At 36.4% G+C, this 15,879-nt stretch overlaps 1 protein-coding gene across 1 annotated transcript; it reads left to right on the forward strand.

Annotated features, from left to right (window-relative positions):
- The first annotated feature begins 492 nt into the window (after positions 1-492).
- Positions 493-15,407, forward strand: LOC139140444 (BMP and activin membrane-bound inhibitor homolog). Its single transcript, XM_070709732.1, has 4 exons — positions 493-700; positions 5,943-6,120; positions 12,141-12,259; positions 14,654-15,407. The coding sequence occupies exons 1-4, from the start codon at positions 634-636 to the stop codon at positions 15,034-15,036; spliced, it is 747 nt and encodes a 248-aa protein (XP_070565833.1). The 5' UTR covers positions 493-633; the 3' UTR covers positions 15,037-15,407.
- Positions 15,408-15,879: the final 472 nt, after the last annotated feature.

Genomic DNA, 15,879 nt, shown 5'->3' on the forward strand with positions numbered 1-15,879 from the left:
TACAATCGGCATATTTTACAAAAACAAAAGGAAATCAATTACTTACTAGATGGCGCAATAGTAGCAAAAAGAACGACTTGTGAAATTTGAAAAAATATTCTCGGTCTCAAACTTTTTTACGAGAAACGCCGTGAAGTGTAGCATCAAGAGATAAAACACCATCCCAAATGTGTAAAAAATCAACTTCCATGTTGTAGTTTTAAAATTTGTTGGGGTGGTACAATGTTTGGTTTCGCCTTCAGAAATGCGGGATGTGTGGTCATGCCATTTACCATACATTCAAGGCACGAAATAAAGATAGGCTACAATATTTCAAATTACTATCGTTATCATGTGATATTTTACAACGATGACGCACACCGTGACCGTGACTGTCAAGAGTTGCGACCAGACGATGAAATTCCTGCTCGCTCATGCTAGCTTCCGCGCCTTAACACCCCCACTGTAATAGTGGATCACTCCACTAATCGATGTAAACATTCACTGAGACAAGCCAGCAGAGCAGAGTGACCGGTGTTACCAGAACAGTCATGACGTCCGCTTCCCGAGGAGAGCAGCAGTAAAAGTGCAACCGCAGCAATTAGCCGCAATTAGTTTGAAAAATAAGCGACCAATTATTGTCACCACAAGGAAATGGCTGTGCTTTGGCACCAGTATTGGCTGTTAGTCCCGGGCCTTCTGCTACTGGCGCTGGCGAAAGGTAAGTGGACGAAATATAAAACATCTGATACGATATCGTCTGCTGCTCTTGCTCAAGTCATACAAAAGTACTTACAGACTGATAGTGATAAGACTTCCAACTTTTCTCGTACCGTGAGTTGACTTACAACACAGACCCAAATGCTTTCACCCAAGTTTTTAACGAGATTCACGGTTTTCAAAGCAACAAGAACAAAGTGTGTGAATTTTGTACATATTTTGTGGCTAATTCATACTGAAGTTTTTGGTGTTTGTAGTTCTGAGTTATGTCAAAAAAACAGTCCGTAAGTTGAACGATTGTCTGTGACAATATTTGTCAGAGCTTTTTTGCAACACTGGACCTAGCAGTGAGAAACAAATTTCATTCCAAACCTATTTACACATGAAATCTAGTTTAACTTTATAAGAGAAGTGCGAACGTTCGATCAAATGGAAGTGTCTGTGATTTTGAAATCTCTGTCTTTGCCAAGATTTGGCAGCTGCGCTATCACAAACGATAAACTACTAAGGTACACTCCGGAGCAAGTTTTCCAGAGAGTGTTGCAGATCTGTGCGAGTAGTGGTATGTGGTGCAGCTCGGGCCCACTAAACTAACATTCTCCCCTCGTCAAAAATATTTAGTCTGCCGTCCAGACTTGAGTTGTGGCAAACCCGGTGGTCTGACAGTTACATCACAGTAGATTATTTTCGACTGTGTGGGTCACGATATCTCGAAGATGCACCACCCATCATCTCATGGGCATTGGAATCGGATAATATGATATCAATTCTTCAAGAAATCTCGCTGAATCTGTTGGCTGTTGGACTCTCTGTACGTGGATGTGAAAAACCGCCGGCATCCCCAGTTGTCTTGTAAGCTAAGAAACCTGTAGCGCAAATATTAATCCCGAAGTGTCGTGAATAGCCCACTGTTGACTTCCCTTGTTCTGTTTGCACAAAAGTTAAAAAAGAAAGAGAGAAAGAAAGGTGCTAATAATATTGTGCTAGGTGACAAAACATTCGCCCAGGCGATGAAAAGCAGGCAGGTGCTCTATTTGACCGCGCAATAGACTTCTGTCACTGTAAAGACGCATTGTTGAGGCCATCGACTGACAATTGATGTAAACCAATTGGTGTCACAAGTGTACTTCTTTGAGCTCGAGTGAAACAACATTTCGTATTGCCACTGCTTCAGGTTCAATATTTCACCCTGCACTTCACGATCTCATCGGAATTTCGACATTCAGTGAAATTGTTAGAGAACCTCGCAAGTGAACTTGTTGGCAGGGATGTGAGAAAAATAGTGTTGTGGTGTCATGTATTCATTTATGCAGGTACAATACCAGGCTAAATCCCTAGGGAACACAAAGATAGGTATTGTTCAAATAACAAGTCCCAATCCTCCTTCAAAATAAACTACCAGTCTATTAGTTTAACTGACATTGCAGTTATGTGTTTCCTTATAAGTCTGAGATGGTGTCCTAATTCTTATTTTGCATATATATATATACATATATATATATATACTATATATTATAATATATCTATCGTCCTCCTCCACCCTCATGGAAAATTAATACTAAAAGAAGAGCATTATCATTTGAGTACAAAGTAACAATTCATCTGTTACTAAAATTTCATGCATCCTGTTATCATCAAACTGTCTGATGATTGCAGGATGCTATGACACTCCATAATCCTCTTACAGACTGGAACAAACTTGATCTTGGGGATCAAGTTCCTGGCCTTTAAATATCAATTTTATTATTTTATACCTACCTGTACATGAAAAAAGGCAACAATGAGCCACACAAATTTAATAGAGTGATTAGAGCTATTAAAGCTGTCATAGGTAGCATAGCAGATGCTTAATCTCTTCTAATGTAGGGCAATATTGAAAATATCATAATGCAAGTTGCATGACACAACATGAAAATATCTGCTTCTGCCAAGGAAGAGTAAACACATTCACACTGATGGTGTGATGAGTTTTAAGCATTTGACATTTCAAGTGGTTTGTGTTACATTGACAAAGTGCTAGTGTACACTTTTGGCACATAACCATGGCGACACCATGGCCTGAAACTTGGTCTACGTGTGTGCAAGAGGAAATGCAGAGTCATGCGCATTGATATTTGATAAACAGATGATGACATTTTCACTGTCGGCAGTGTCTTTTTATTGCCAGCAAGATGAAAGCCGTGCAGGTGCATATCCATATACAGATGTGTCATGGGTAGCTTGATAATTTTGACAGCTGGTAGACATGGCTGGATTAGAACTATGTTTGCAACAGTCTGACCAACTTTCTTTTCACAGCCTGAATAGTGTACTGATTTTCAATGGTGATTTTATAACTCTGTTAAGACCAACAACAGACATATTGATATTTTGGGTTTCATTGCGGCTATACATATGTTTACATTCTAAATATACCCAGTTTATATTGCATGTAAACCGATACCCTCAGGTCTGTTGAAACACTTCACAAGAGAGACTTAAGTAGGGAGAAACCACTGTTCCAAAAGGGGAGAATCTTTTGAGTCAGTGTGGTGTATAATGTCTGGTAATGTAGACCAGAGAGGCAGAAATACTTAAGAAAAAAGTCAAGTGAATTTTTAGTTTACAATTTGTGAATTACTTGCTGTAAACCCAGGGAATGCATTTACAACCTACCACTAGTTTATAGATCGTTCAGACGGAAATTGAGTTCACAAATTTAAACCAGCACAGGCCATTATGTTTACAACTTACTTATATAGAAAATTCTGTATGTGAGGAGATTTTGCAATGTAAAAGATTCTTACTGAATAGTTAAGCTTCACTGCTTTGGAGACTTCAAATATATACAATATGGTTGATTCAGAAACATCTAATATAATTGATTTAGAAACATTGAAAATGATCAATTCCGAAACATTCGTTATGATTGATTCAAAAATATTGATTACGGTTGATTCACACATATTAATTGATTAATTGATAACTGATTCATAAACATGATTGATTCATAAACGTTGATTATGATTGATTCATAAACATTGGTTATGATTGATTCAGAAACATTGATTGTGATTGATTCTGAAAAAGTGATTATGATTGATTATGATTCAGAAACGTTATGATCAGAAACACTGAAAATGATGGATTCAGAAGCATCGATTATGATTGATTCAGAAGCATTGATTATGATTGATTCAGAAATATTTATTATGATTGATTCAAAAACATTGATTACAATTGATTCAAAAACTTTGATTACAATTGATTCAGAAACTTTGATTACAATTGATTCAGAAACATTGATTACAATTGATTCAGAAACATTGATTACAATTGATTCAGAAACATTGATTACAATTGATTCAGAAACATTGATTACAATTGATTCAGAAACATTGATTACAATTGATTCAGAAACATTGATTACAATTGATTCAGAAACATTGATTACAATTGATTCAGAAACATTGATTATGATCAGAAACATTGATTATGAGTGAATCAGAAATATTGATTATAGTTGATTCAGAAACCTTGAAATTGATCAATTAAGAAATATTGATTATGGTTGATTGTGAAACAATTCTTCCAGAGACAGTAATCAGTGTTTTAGAATAAAAATTCTTTATAGCATATTATAAAATTGACAGGTATGGACAAATTCATTTGTCAACATATTATTTTTTTTGTTTCAACAAAAATCTATATCTCTCTACGATTGTGAATATTTGACACAAGCAAAGCAAAAAAGGTTTAATCTTGAAATCAAGGTTTTCTATTGTATTTCTTTTGAGTAGTTATATAGTACTCCTTGCATTGCAACAGTGAGAGGATGATTGTCCAGCTACATGAAGGAAAAAGACATTAACATGGGGAATACTGTGAGGTTATGGGAGCAAATGTGATTTGTGTGCTTGTAAATGGGGACAGTAATGTGATTCAGAAATGGCAGAAATTTGCTTAGCGTAAACACAGAGAACCTGCAAAACTAATAATGAATGAGTGTGTATTGGAATGACCAAGGACACATCTCAGAAGGGAACATCTCATCAGTTTACATTTGCCCCAGATATGAAATGCTCTGCACTACTTAAAGAACTCATTGTACTGCTCTGATTGTTGACACACTTGACCCTAGCTCTGCATCTTGGCAGGGCTGTGTGTTACCGACTATAGGTATATGAGGTGGGAGGCCTATATCCGATAACACACAACCCTGCCAAACAGAGCTAACCTGACCCCTGCAAGTACAAATGTAGTAGTAGGTCATTTTTGCCATGGTTCTTAATATGGAATGTAGTACCCATCAAGTGTACAAGTGTACCTTTAGAAGTTGACAGCTATTTTAAGTGGATAAATTGAAGTATTCAAGTTGCATGGTTTTCCAAGAAAATAGCATGTTTGTATACTCTCCTGTAGTTAATACCAAGGTCATGTTACTAGGGAGAGTGGAGCTGCCAGCTGTTTTGTGTACAATTTATTTTTTATCTGTCTGTCAAATTTTTTTCAAAGCAAAATAAAATCAACTAGAGATGATTAACAGTATATTCAAATGTATGAATACGTCTTAAAGATAATGATTCTTAGATTTTTGCATAAAAATTATCTGCCTGTTTAAACCCCAGCGTGAAAAGGCCCGGGATCGGGATTAACTATGGTGTTAAGAAGATTATGAGATATTTCTGTCTTTTGTTTTCCTTTGGAATTGCAATCGTTATATAAATATGTTACGAGATTTTTGGATTAAGTCCGCACCAGGCTTTAAGGTAAAATAATGTTCTTCAATTTTGAATTTTTTCAATCAGTGAGATGGCTCCTTGTTCGGTATCAGTGATGATTATCCTTGAGTTGTGTGTTCTCTGAGTCTCCTGCTGTCAGTGTCTATGCCAAAATGTTCACAAATTTACATCTGATTTGAAATCAAAAAGAACTAGTTAATGTGTCATAGTATTGATACAATTATCAATGGTTTTACAGCTTTACTTTAGATATCATTCCATATCATACACCATTCAATTCATCAAAATCAGGCAAAATTATAAAAAATTCAAAGCTTGAAAAAAATTCTGTAGCTAATCCTAAGCTTTCTCATGAGTCAGTCCTTTATTTCCACTCTATGATGCTATGCAAATAGACCGATGCCTGTAATATTTACAACATGGAGGCCAATGGTTTATGCTATACCCCTGCGGGGGCTGATGTTTTACAAAGCAGGAAATAGCAGTGTGTGTTTTAGTGAGTATTTTGTATTAATCTTGCAGAATCTAAAGAGGACTCCATTCCGTGTGCCTGTACCACGTTAGAATGCAATCAAATGAATACCAGAGTGTGCAATACTTCCAGACTTTGTTTCTCACAGTACCTCGAGAGGAAAGACGGCGGCAACCCTATCACCAGAGGCTGTATTGATAGTACTTCAACTCTGCTCTGTGAAAATAGGTGAGCATGCATATTGCACAGTTGTATCACTTTTACTGGCTATAAAGGTACCACAGCTGACACTTCCCACGGGATACATTAGGTTTTACTCAGAAGTTCAGCAGGCTATGCCGAGGTAATGTTTCATTTGTAGCTGGTGCATAGGAAAGTGAGCTGACAGCCGCTTAGTGAATTCATCGTAGAAAGAAAATAACTTTTCATTTTGTGGGTGTTTGATATTTCGATGAATTCCATTAGTCATTGCCTTCTACACTATTGAAGAATAAAAAATATGCTGACTCAGCAGTTTGCCAGGAATCCTCACATTTATCGTTCCATACGTATGAATGTTTAAGCAGCACAAATGATTCACACTTGATCAGAGAAAAAGATCTATAGAGTTGAAAATTGAATTTTAAAAGCATTATGATACTTTATTTTCATCAGTCATACTGTCTTTCAATGGAAAATAGCAGCAACTTTTGATAACATTTTCATTAGTTTTGTTCTGTAAAGCCAGTACCAGTATGTTTGCATATAAGTAACATACATGTGTAACAGTAGCAAACATAATGCATTTTGTACAATATGTGATAATGGTGTGTGCACATGGAATGAAATTCAATTACAGTCAATTTGACAAAATAAGAATTTGGATATTTCCTATATACATGCGGTATTTAGAAGATTTAGGTAGAATACACCTTTGGACAGATGTTTGGATTCTCAAATTTTTACAATTCTTTTCTGATCTACCACTTATGGGGGCTCATTTTAAAGCTCTTTGAGTAAGAAAAATTTTCTCTGTCTTGGTTTTTCCTAAATTAAAAAATTATATTCCCTAAAGAGTTAACACAGATTTGGCAGCCATTTTGAATTCAAATATCAGTAAATGTTAGGTAACTCAGTATTTCTCTAGTACCAGACTTTGCACAGTGACCCCTGATTTTTATTCTTGACAATGTTTGAAAGTTTCCTTGAGGAAAGTTTGAGCAAAAGTTTAAGTCTTTCACTTCAGAGGCATGAAGACCTTATATTAAGGGCGTGATGCACCAAACACAGCGTATTTTGTAATTCAAGTAAACGTTTGCTCTCATACTAAACTTAAGAGTCTCTGCTTTGTGAAAATATATAGTATGAAGGGTTTCCTTGTCATCTTAGATGAGAAATATTGTTTTGAAAAAACTGTGTCAGCAACATGCAGCTCCATCTTAAATACTAGAGATTTCAATTTGATTTTTAGAGTGAAGCAAGAATTTGATGGTGCATTTTTCGGACAGAACAAAAATAAAGGAAAAAACATAAAACAATTATGGCTAATAGAGCTTTAATGTTGTACTATGGAATGCATTGTTTGATTGGACCATGTGAAGGTAATGTGGCGGCAGCCGCCATTGAGAACGTTTGTTGCTATCGGGAACAAAGCTCCTGACCTTTTACCCCTATTTGCATCTGCTTTGTTTTTTGAGACTTTTCGGCCGAATTTAGCGCTCTGCCCCAGCAAATCAGATTGAAAATGGACTTTTCTATATTTCTTAAGCAAGGATTTATGAATGGAGGTGATTAAAAAGTGTGCGCTCAATAAAACATTTTTGAAACGATAGACCGGGTCGGCGCACAGACTATCTCAGTCTGTCTAACCCTATTCTATGTACACAGGATTGTTTTATAAACAATCAACATAGTAAACACACAGTTCTATAAGCCCTGGAGTTTAATGTAGAAAGCAGCTGTTGGACATATATGACTACAACAAGACTGTGAAGGTTACAATGAATAAAGTCCTGTACGTGTGACAACAAGTTTTCTAGAAGGCTTTTCTTTACATGAAAATGTGCAGAATTGATAAACAGGATGGAAAATGTCTGGAGTGTTGCTTATAATTCTAAATGACTGTCACTGTCCCATTCAACAACTGTACACAGATATATGTAAGATGTTTATTCAGTAAAGTGCATTAAACCCTTTCACCACCATGGTTTGGCCCTAAGCCATTGCCATCAGTGGTGATTGTGGACCTGTTTACAGGGAAGTTTGCTGAACAGTATAAAGGATACTGCAGCTTCCTTCTTTATATAAATGTATTTCAAGAATTCCTTAGGAAGTGAACAGGTTTTACTGTTTCAGGTCTCAAGGATAATTGTGTTCTGTAATGAATGAATAATTAGCAAAGGTTTGGCTCGTACGCATTATTTATTTGGTTAAATTTATATATGACACTTTTTCCAGTCTCAATTGCCGATTTTTCCAACTTCTGAAGTGGCATTACATCAGTTCACCCACCTTTGACACTTTCACCCCCAGTTTTCCAATCTAGAGGTCCAACTTTAACAAGGAAAGCAATAGGGATATAATATTTAATGCTAAGAGGTTTAATATGAGAATTCATACACTACCAGAATCTACTTTATTTGTAATCCGGTATCTGCAGTATTACTAGTGATCAAACCTCACGTATGTTCTGGTGTGATTTCAAAATTGATATCTATGCAGTGTCAAAACAAGTTAACTTTATTGGTCCTGTATTACCACAGCAGACACTGCATTCCTATCTGTATAAGTCTGATAGCTAGCAAGGATATGATGTAAGAATATTGGGTCAATAGACTATGGAAGGTCATTTTTGAGATAAGAAGCATAATGTAGCTGTAGTTTGTCACAGTTATGTTGATATTAGGAGTGTTGACACAAGAATCCAGATTTATGCAAGGTTTTATGAATTTAACTGTTACTTATACAATTAGATAGAGTACTCCATACAGATCTCCAATACAGTCAGAGTCGTGTTTATCTTTCTTTGAAATGATAGATTTAATCAAATGTAAACATTTATGGTATTGTAGTGAAATGAATGATTATTATGTACTGGCTAAATTAACTTTGTATGTACAGCTTTCTGAGGAGGCGTTAAAAACTGAGTGCATCAAGACTTAAATGTTGAAACATTCCTACTATTAGATCCCATAGTTTGTTGGAAATTATGACACTGAGTAGTGAAATTGGGAAATTGGGTATGTGAGAAATGTAAGGTATTAAAAGTTCATTCAATTCAGTTGAAGGGTAACTATGGCTGAAGATTTGTTCATCCATTGTTGTGTAAATGTTATCTTGTTTTCAGGTACTTCACGAAGGCTTGTTTGTGAAAATGATAGTTAATTTTTAACATCATCACGAATATGTCAACGAAAAAATCACTAAGAACATAAAATGTTTTCTCTAATCTTACACTGCTTTGTTTTTCTCATCTATGACAGGCTTGAAGATTCTTATGGTAAAAATATTGCAAGTAATTGTTTCACTGACATAAAATACCATCTTGATGACGTTATCTTTGTCATTTGTTATTCAGAGCCAGATATTATTTATTCTGGTGAGATGACAGTCGGCACATGGCTGACAAAGTCACAGTACATAAATAATACCATGACAAGAAACAATTTCTTTCAAATGTTCCATTGGAAAACCACCCCCTCGTACCAAACCTGTAGATATGCTCTGAGCTGACACAGACTGGTTTCAGAACTGTAGCAGCTTACTCCTCCATGTGCATCCTACAAGTAGAGAGGGCCCCGGGAAGGCTGCACATCTTCAACAGCTTGTAGTAGTAATGAAACATAGCTTCAGTCAATAGAATGAGCTAGTTCTTGATTAAATATAAGACTTAAACAATGTCATGAAATGATATGTCAGTATTACCAAAATTACTAAGTGATGACAGCTAGCTCCCCAGGATTTTCTGTTAGAGTGGCGGCTAATTTGCATAACAATAACTATAATTGTTATGGTAATGAGTTTCTATTGTTTACCAAAAATTATAGAGTGGCGGCCACCACTCTATAATAGCTCTGGGGAGAAACTAAGGGATGACAGCTAGCTTGAAAAGAATTGGTGCATGCAAGCATCTCTGGGTTGAACCTTCAAATGTGTTGATAGTTTCAGTGCAACTGGTACGGGGGTCAGTGATTTCTACTTTATGATTGAAAAGTTTCTTGTAATCAGCAGAGCCTAATTGTACCCTATTGTTGACTTCTACAAAATAAATTGTACAACCTCACGGAAGGATCTCCTGGTAGGTGTTTTTATCATGGTCAATCTAGATGTATAGCCCCATGCTAGCAAAGGATAGGCTGTGTAGACTAAAGTGCATGGTTGCAGTTGGGGTTTTCAAACACAAAGAACACTAATGACCAGCACTTGTGGGACTTTCAAAACAGCGTGATATACATATTTCTCACACGTGCCAATAGAGAGACTCTTTAATCAGCATGACTCTTAGCATAACACAGTGTTCAGGGGTCCTCCCCTTTCCACTCCCATGTTGCTGGCAAAGTCATGTAACCATGCCATCTGAAACCGATGTTTGGTTCATACAAAAGGCATTGCCCGCTGTTGCTTCAACTGTGCTGGAGCCAGCAGGAAAATAAAATTCTAGAATGTGCTACAGTTGTAATAATATGTTTATTGCATGCGGGGTCTGTCTGTACGGAAGAAAGCTATGGTTCTTTATGTGCAGACTGAGAGGATAAACATTGCAGTCTTGGTCATAGAATTTCCAGCTGGCTATCCATATATTGCATGGAAAATAATTTTTTAAAAGTATTAAACGTCCAGTGAGCCAGAAATAGACAAACTGCAGAGGTTATTGGATCACTTTTACAGTTTTGTTTATGAAAGATTGCGCTTGCAGCTACATTTTTTAGTTTTGTTCTGGATTTGTTTAACAAAAAAATATATAGTGAAATATTTCATATGATTTTCTTTTCTGCATTTGAAAAGAACAATAAGGTTTTACCTAAGGAATAGTAGAAGTCTGTACATTATTGACAGTGCTGTTAGCAGTAATTGTTTGGTTGTGCCATGTATTTCTAAATTGCTGTAACTCCACCGTGGCAAATAACTTGAAGATCTTAGTGACAAGGCCCAGCTGTTTAAAATGAGATTCCAATACAGTCACGTCAAAAAAAGTTTAGATTGTAGAAAGGCGAAAAGTGCAGGGTGTGTGGGCCATAGCAAATTCCTTTTTTTCTCTGGTATTTTACGTTCAGAAACTACATATGTTCTTTGTATTTACAGATTAGCAAACAATGTCATTTAGTCTGAACTGAATTTCAGATAGTGGTTGAAAGGTAGGCTTTTAGCAAAGGTCATAAAGGCACCCTGAATGGCGATCTACTTGAATGACATACATCAAATTTTCTCTCAGAAAGTGCAGGTTTTCATCGCATTCTACTGCTGATTGAAAAAAATGTGTACAGTGGCTGACTGGGAATGGAAAGTATCTGCAACAAAGCTGACATCATACTACAAACGACACACTCTAGAACAATCCATAGGAAAATGCTCATTCATATGAAAAAATCCACCAAGAATGGTGTCGCTAATTCTCAGAGCCTCCAATATGTTTACTGGTATGCAGCAGGCACTATTCTACACACATACCTCTTCCAAATACTGGGGAGTTGAGAAAAACAAACAAGCCAGGCCTATGCAGTCTTAATACTTTTTGAGAAAGGGGAATTGTTGTAAAGCAGTTAATCTTTAGATAATAGTTTGATATTTCTTAATGTAGACCAAAGGAAAGAAATATTTAACTTGAGTTATATTGACTATAAACTATTTCCAACAAATATTTAACTTATATATTACATTTGTACTTTGATAAAAACGAATTTGTATGAATTGAAAGTATTCCCCTCAGTTTAATCGAATGAAGCAACTTTTACCAGTGAACTATCAAAAGATCACTTCGTATGTCCAAATTCTTCAAAAGAAAAGTTAATTAATAATGTGTATATATATATTATATGTGTGTATATATATATATGTGTATATATATATATATATATATATATATATATATATATATATATATATATATATATATATATATATATATATATATATATATACATATAATATTACCATGAAAATGAAATAATTTCAGAATCAGAGAATCAATACATTATCATGTCACTTTCCCACTCCATGTAATTGTTCTATTATTCTGTCAACAATCAGATATTCTTTGTTATATTTCTTAGAAAGCCAGAAGCGTTAGATTCCTCACTATGGCCAGTACTGGTGTGTTGCAATGAACCAATGTGTAACCTACACACAAGTCCCTCCTTTCCTTCATCAGACGTAGAGACCAATGTTCAAGGTATGTATTGAATCATCAACACAGCAAGCTTTTCAGTGTTTCACAGCATGTACCCATGTAGAAATCCTGCTTTGTGGTCCAAATCAATAGGGTCAGACCAAAATATTTCAATGGTAGTGGTGGTAGCACACTGAAAAATGGAGTACTGTAATAATGCCTTCTTCTGACAGATAAAACCTACCCCGAGAAGAGATGCTGAGATCTGCAACTCTTGCTGTTGCTTCCCATGTGGATGGCTACAACTTGCATGGCCTTGCATTAAAACTTTTTTGAGAAAATTAGATATCCACTAGTAGCTGTAAATTTAAATATATTTGCTATTATTTTTGTTCGGCTTTTACCAAACAGCTTCTTATTGTACTTCCAAAACAATGTTCAAATACCCAGTCTTCAACCTGTCAACACAGATACCTATGTGTGTGTTTATGTCAAATATTTGCCATGTTCACATTGGCAACCCACTGAAATTTGGGCCGACGCAAAATAATCCTCCTTTTGGAACAGATTTGGTCCGTGTCCGCACTTACCGGTACCTGAATTTGGGCCGACGTAAATTTGCCGTCCTTTGTGACCTCTGACCTGTCAAGGTTCAAGATGGCGGATTTGAATACTGGCGCGCTGTTTCTACTGTTCATGATTTTCCGGCGGTTTTTACGCACAAGAAGGGCAAATATGACTACCACTCGTCATTTTATGTCTCCTCCGTGCTCCAGCTCCAGTTAGTCCCATGAACCGCCATATTCTACGCGCCAATGCGTTACTCAAAATGAACATGTGAGGGCGTCAACTGGGACCAGGGCCGACGTAACGTGTCCACACAGGCGATTTGCGTCGGACCAAATTTTGCGTCGGCCCTGAACCCCCTCTTCTCACCGGGACCAAACTGTGTCGGCCCAAGGCCGACGCAGCGTGTCCACATTGGTTATTTTACGTCGGCCCCGGCCCAGCACCGGCCCTACACCGACGCAAAGTGGTCAATCTGAACAGGGTAAATATTTACAACTGAATGTAGTCCATACAAGGATACATTTAAAGGATCATATTGCATTTTGTATACAAAGCACATTGTTTGTGTAAAGGTCAATATACTTTCTATTTCAATGTAGGACTGTCAGTTTTATGAGGAGTGTACTGATTGAGGTGGTGAAGTGGCTGAGTGGTTTTTGAATTGAATACAGGCTTCTTGGTTAGGTGAAGGTGAATAAGTATGGCAGGTCAGGACTTTGAACCAGTTGAAAGTCTTCAGATTAGACTTGTTAGAGGAATTCAGTCAAGAATAATTTATATAAAGGGAGGGGTTGTCAGAACTGCTCCTGTGGTATACTTTCTCGTTTACAAACAATGTATTTCATGCATGATGTCTAGATGCATCACGGTCCAAGATAGCAGCAACATTTTAAACATGTTTTATGATAACTTTAATCAATCGCCAATGTATCTTGGAGAAAAGAGATCGCAATGTGATAGCATAAAAGACTTGACCCATTTCTACATTGGATTTTAATCAGATTGAATTATAGTGTGCACAACAGAAAAATGCTGTTTATTTGCTTTAGCTGTCAGTGTCAGTATACTTCAATATCCTGTACATTCATTGATTCATTGACAGTCAGAAGTTAGGTATAACCGGAAATAATCTCCATTCAAGCTTTAGAGAAAAAAATAGATATAACTTCATCATATGTAACGTCAGTTAAACACAGTGATCAATGAAGACTGGACAGCGCCTGCCATTTTGTGATGTGAAATTTATTGCATTAATCAAGTACCCTTTATGCAGAATATCACTACAATTTCCGGGGGGCTTGAAAGTCTTTTCAGTATTAATAGCATCAATAGCCTTAACATTATGTAGATTGACATAACAGTGTACAAGTGTCAAATTACTCTGTCTTCAATGGTTTACCAGTTACTATTTGATATATATTTATATTTAGCACTTGGGGCTATCAATGGGATCAGTAATGGCATTTGGCTTCTCTAAAAACTTGCACAAACTGTATATTTAATGTTTATGCTGAATCTGTTGAAAATTAAATTTTACATATCAAGGTACCTCTCCTTAGAATATATAAGGCGACTTCCAATGGGAAAGTTGTCGAAAAATAAAGAAAATCCAAGAACAACAAGTCCGTTTGACTTTTTTATCAGGTTGACTGAGGCTCACTACATCATAAAGAAGTTTGTTGATTTTGTGTTAATACATATTTTGGGGGAACTTCTTTTCATTCTTCAATTTTCTGTTCAGAAATATCAATGGAAACTACTTATCTGGTGATGTTGAAATCAGATTCCTGGGAGTAGTCTTGTTCAGATTGTACCCATTGTATTTTGCATGAGAATTTTGTTTGTATACCTTGATTTCTGTAATGCTACTGTCTTGTTTTTCTGCAGATCATCACAGTGACAGTGAAATTCCTGAAATTGAAGAAGAAAATGTGCAGAACCGTGAAAAAATTGATGTTGAAACAGAACTTGATGAAAAGCAGAGCACTAGAACAGAAGACTCAGTTGAAAACACTTATCAATGGACGTCAGATCCGGTATACATTGCCATTGCCATCGCCGCGTTGTGTTTAATCGTACTCCTTGTTGTGTTGGCTCTCTTTGTCGTGAGGCAGCGGAAAACTCCCTTTCCGTCTCAGACTCAGACAGAGCAGGAATGTTGCCAGGCGATGGCCCGGAAACACAGTCACAGTGGACTACACAGGATGATGCACACTAAGGAGTGTGCCGGAGATCCCTACATCTGTGAGAGGTTTTTCAACTCAGTGTAGCTGGAGAGAAAAGGTCTCATGGACTTTCAAATTTACTGCGACAAACTTCATCTAGATACGAATTCACCCGACTTCTGATCCGGCCAATCACTGAGATTTTAAAAACTGGACAAATGCCGGTTGACTGGCAGTGGCAGTCCATAATTTACAAAGTGATGAAAGTACAAGAGTGAAAGTACAAGAGAGAGCTTGTCATTGGCTCATGGACGTCATGTCATCAGAAAATGTGACTTTTACAACCAATCAGATAAGGTAATGTTAGTAAATTGACACCATCTGATGGTCAAATATTTCAGAAGTTTCAATAAGTTACTTAGTAAATGGCATTTTAAAATTGTTAGAAATTGTTGCAATTAAATGCACACATTATCAAAAATACAAGAATTATCATTTGTGACATTTCAGATTTACTTTTAGGCCATTCCGTAGAAATGTTTGAAGCAATTATTATATTGCTCTATACTTCCAAATTTAGTGGAAAACAATTCCCACTGTGGCTAGATAATATGTTAGCACAAATACCTTATGAATGCTAAAATAAAGGCCTTCCCTCAAAATGTTTTTATAGGAATTTGTGCTAGAATGTTATAGATTTGATGGTGAAATATTGTATTTTTCAATTTTTCATAACTCGGTGTTTTATATGCTTGACCTGACAAAATAGTCCCATAATTCAATTACACTATGTATGGCGTGTTTGGCAGCATTGACCTTTGACCCAACGTCCATTATTAGATTTTGGATCCATTTCTTTACAACACTTTGACTATAGTCTGATCAATATTCTCAGTTACCGTTGTGTCCTGGCAATACTATCCAATTCCAATCCGATCAAATTGCCTT

The sequence above is a fragment of the Ptychodera flava genome, chromosome 9, assembly GCF_041260155.1.
Source record: "Ptychodera flava strain L36383 chromosome 9, AS_Pfla_20210202, whole genome shotgun sequence".
NCBI lineage: Eukaryota > Metazoa > Hemichordata > Enteropneusta > Ptychoderidae > Ptychodera > Ptychodera flava.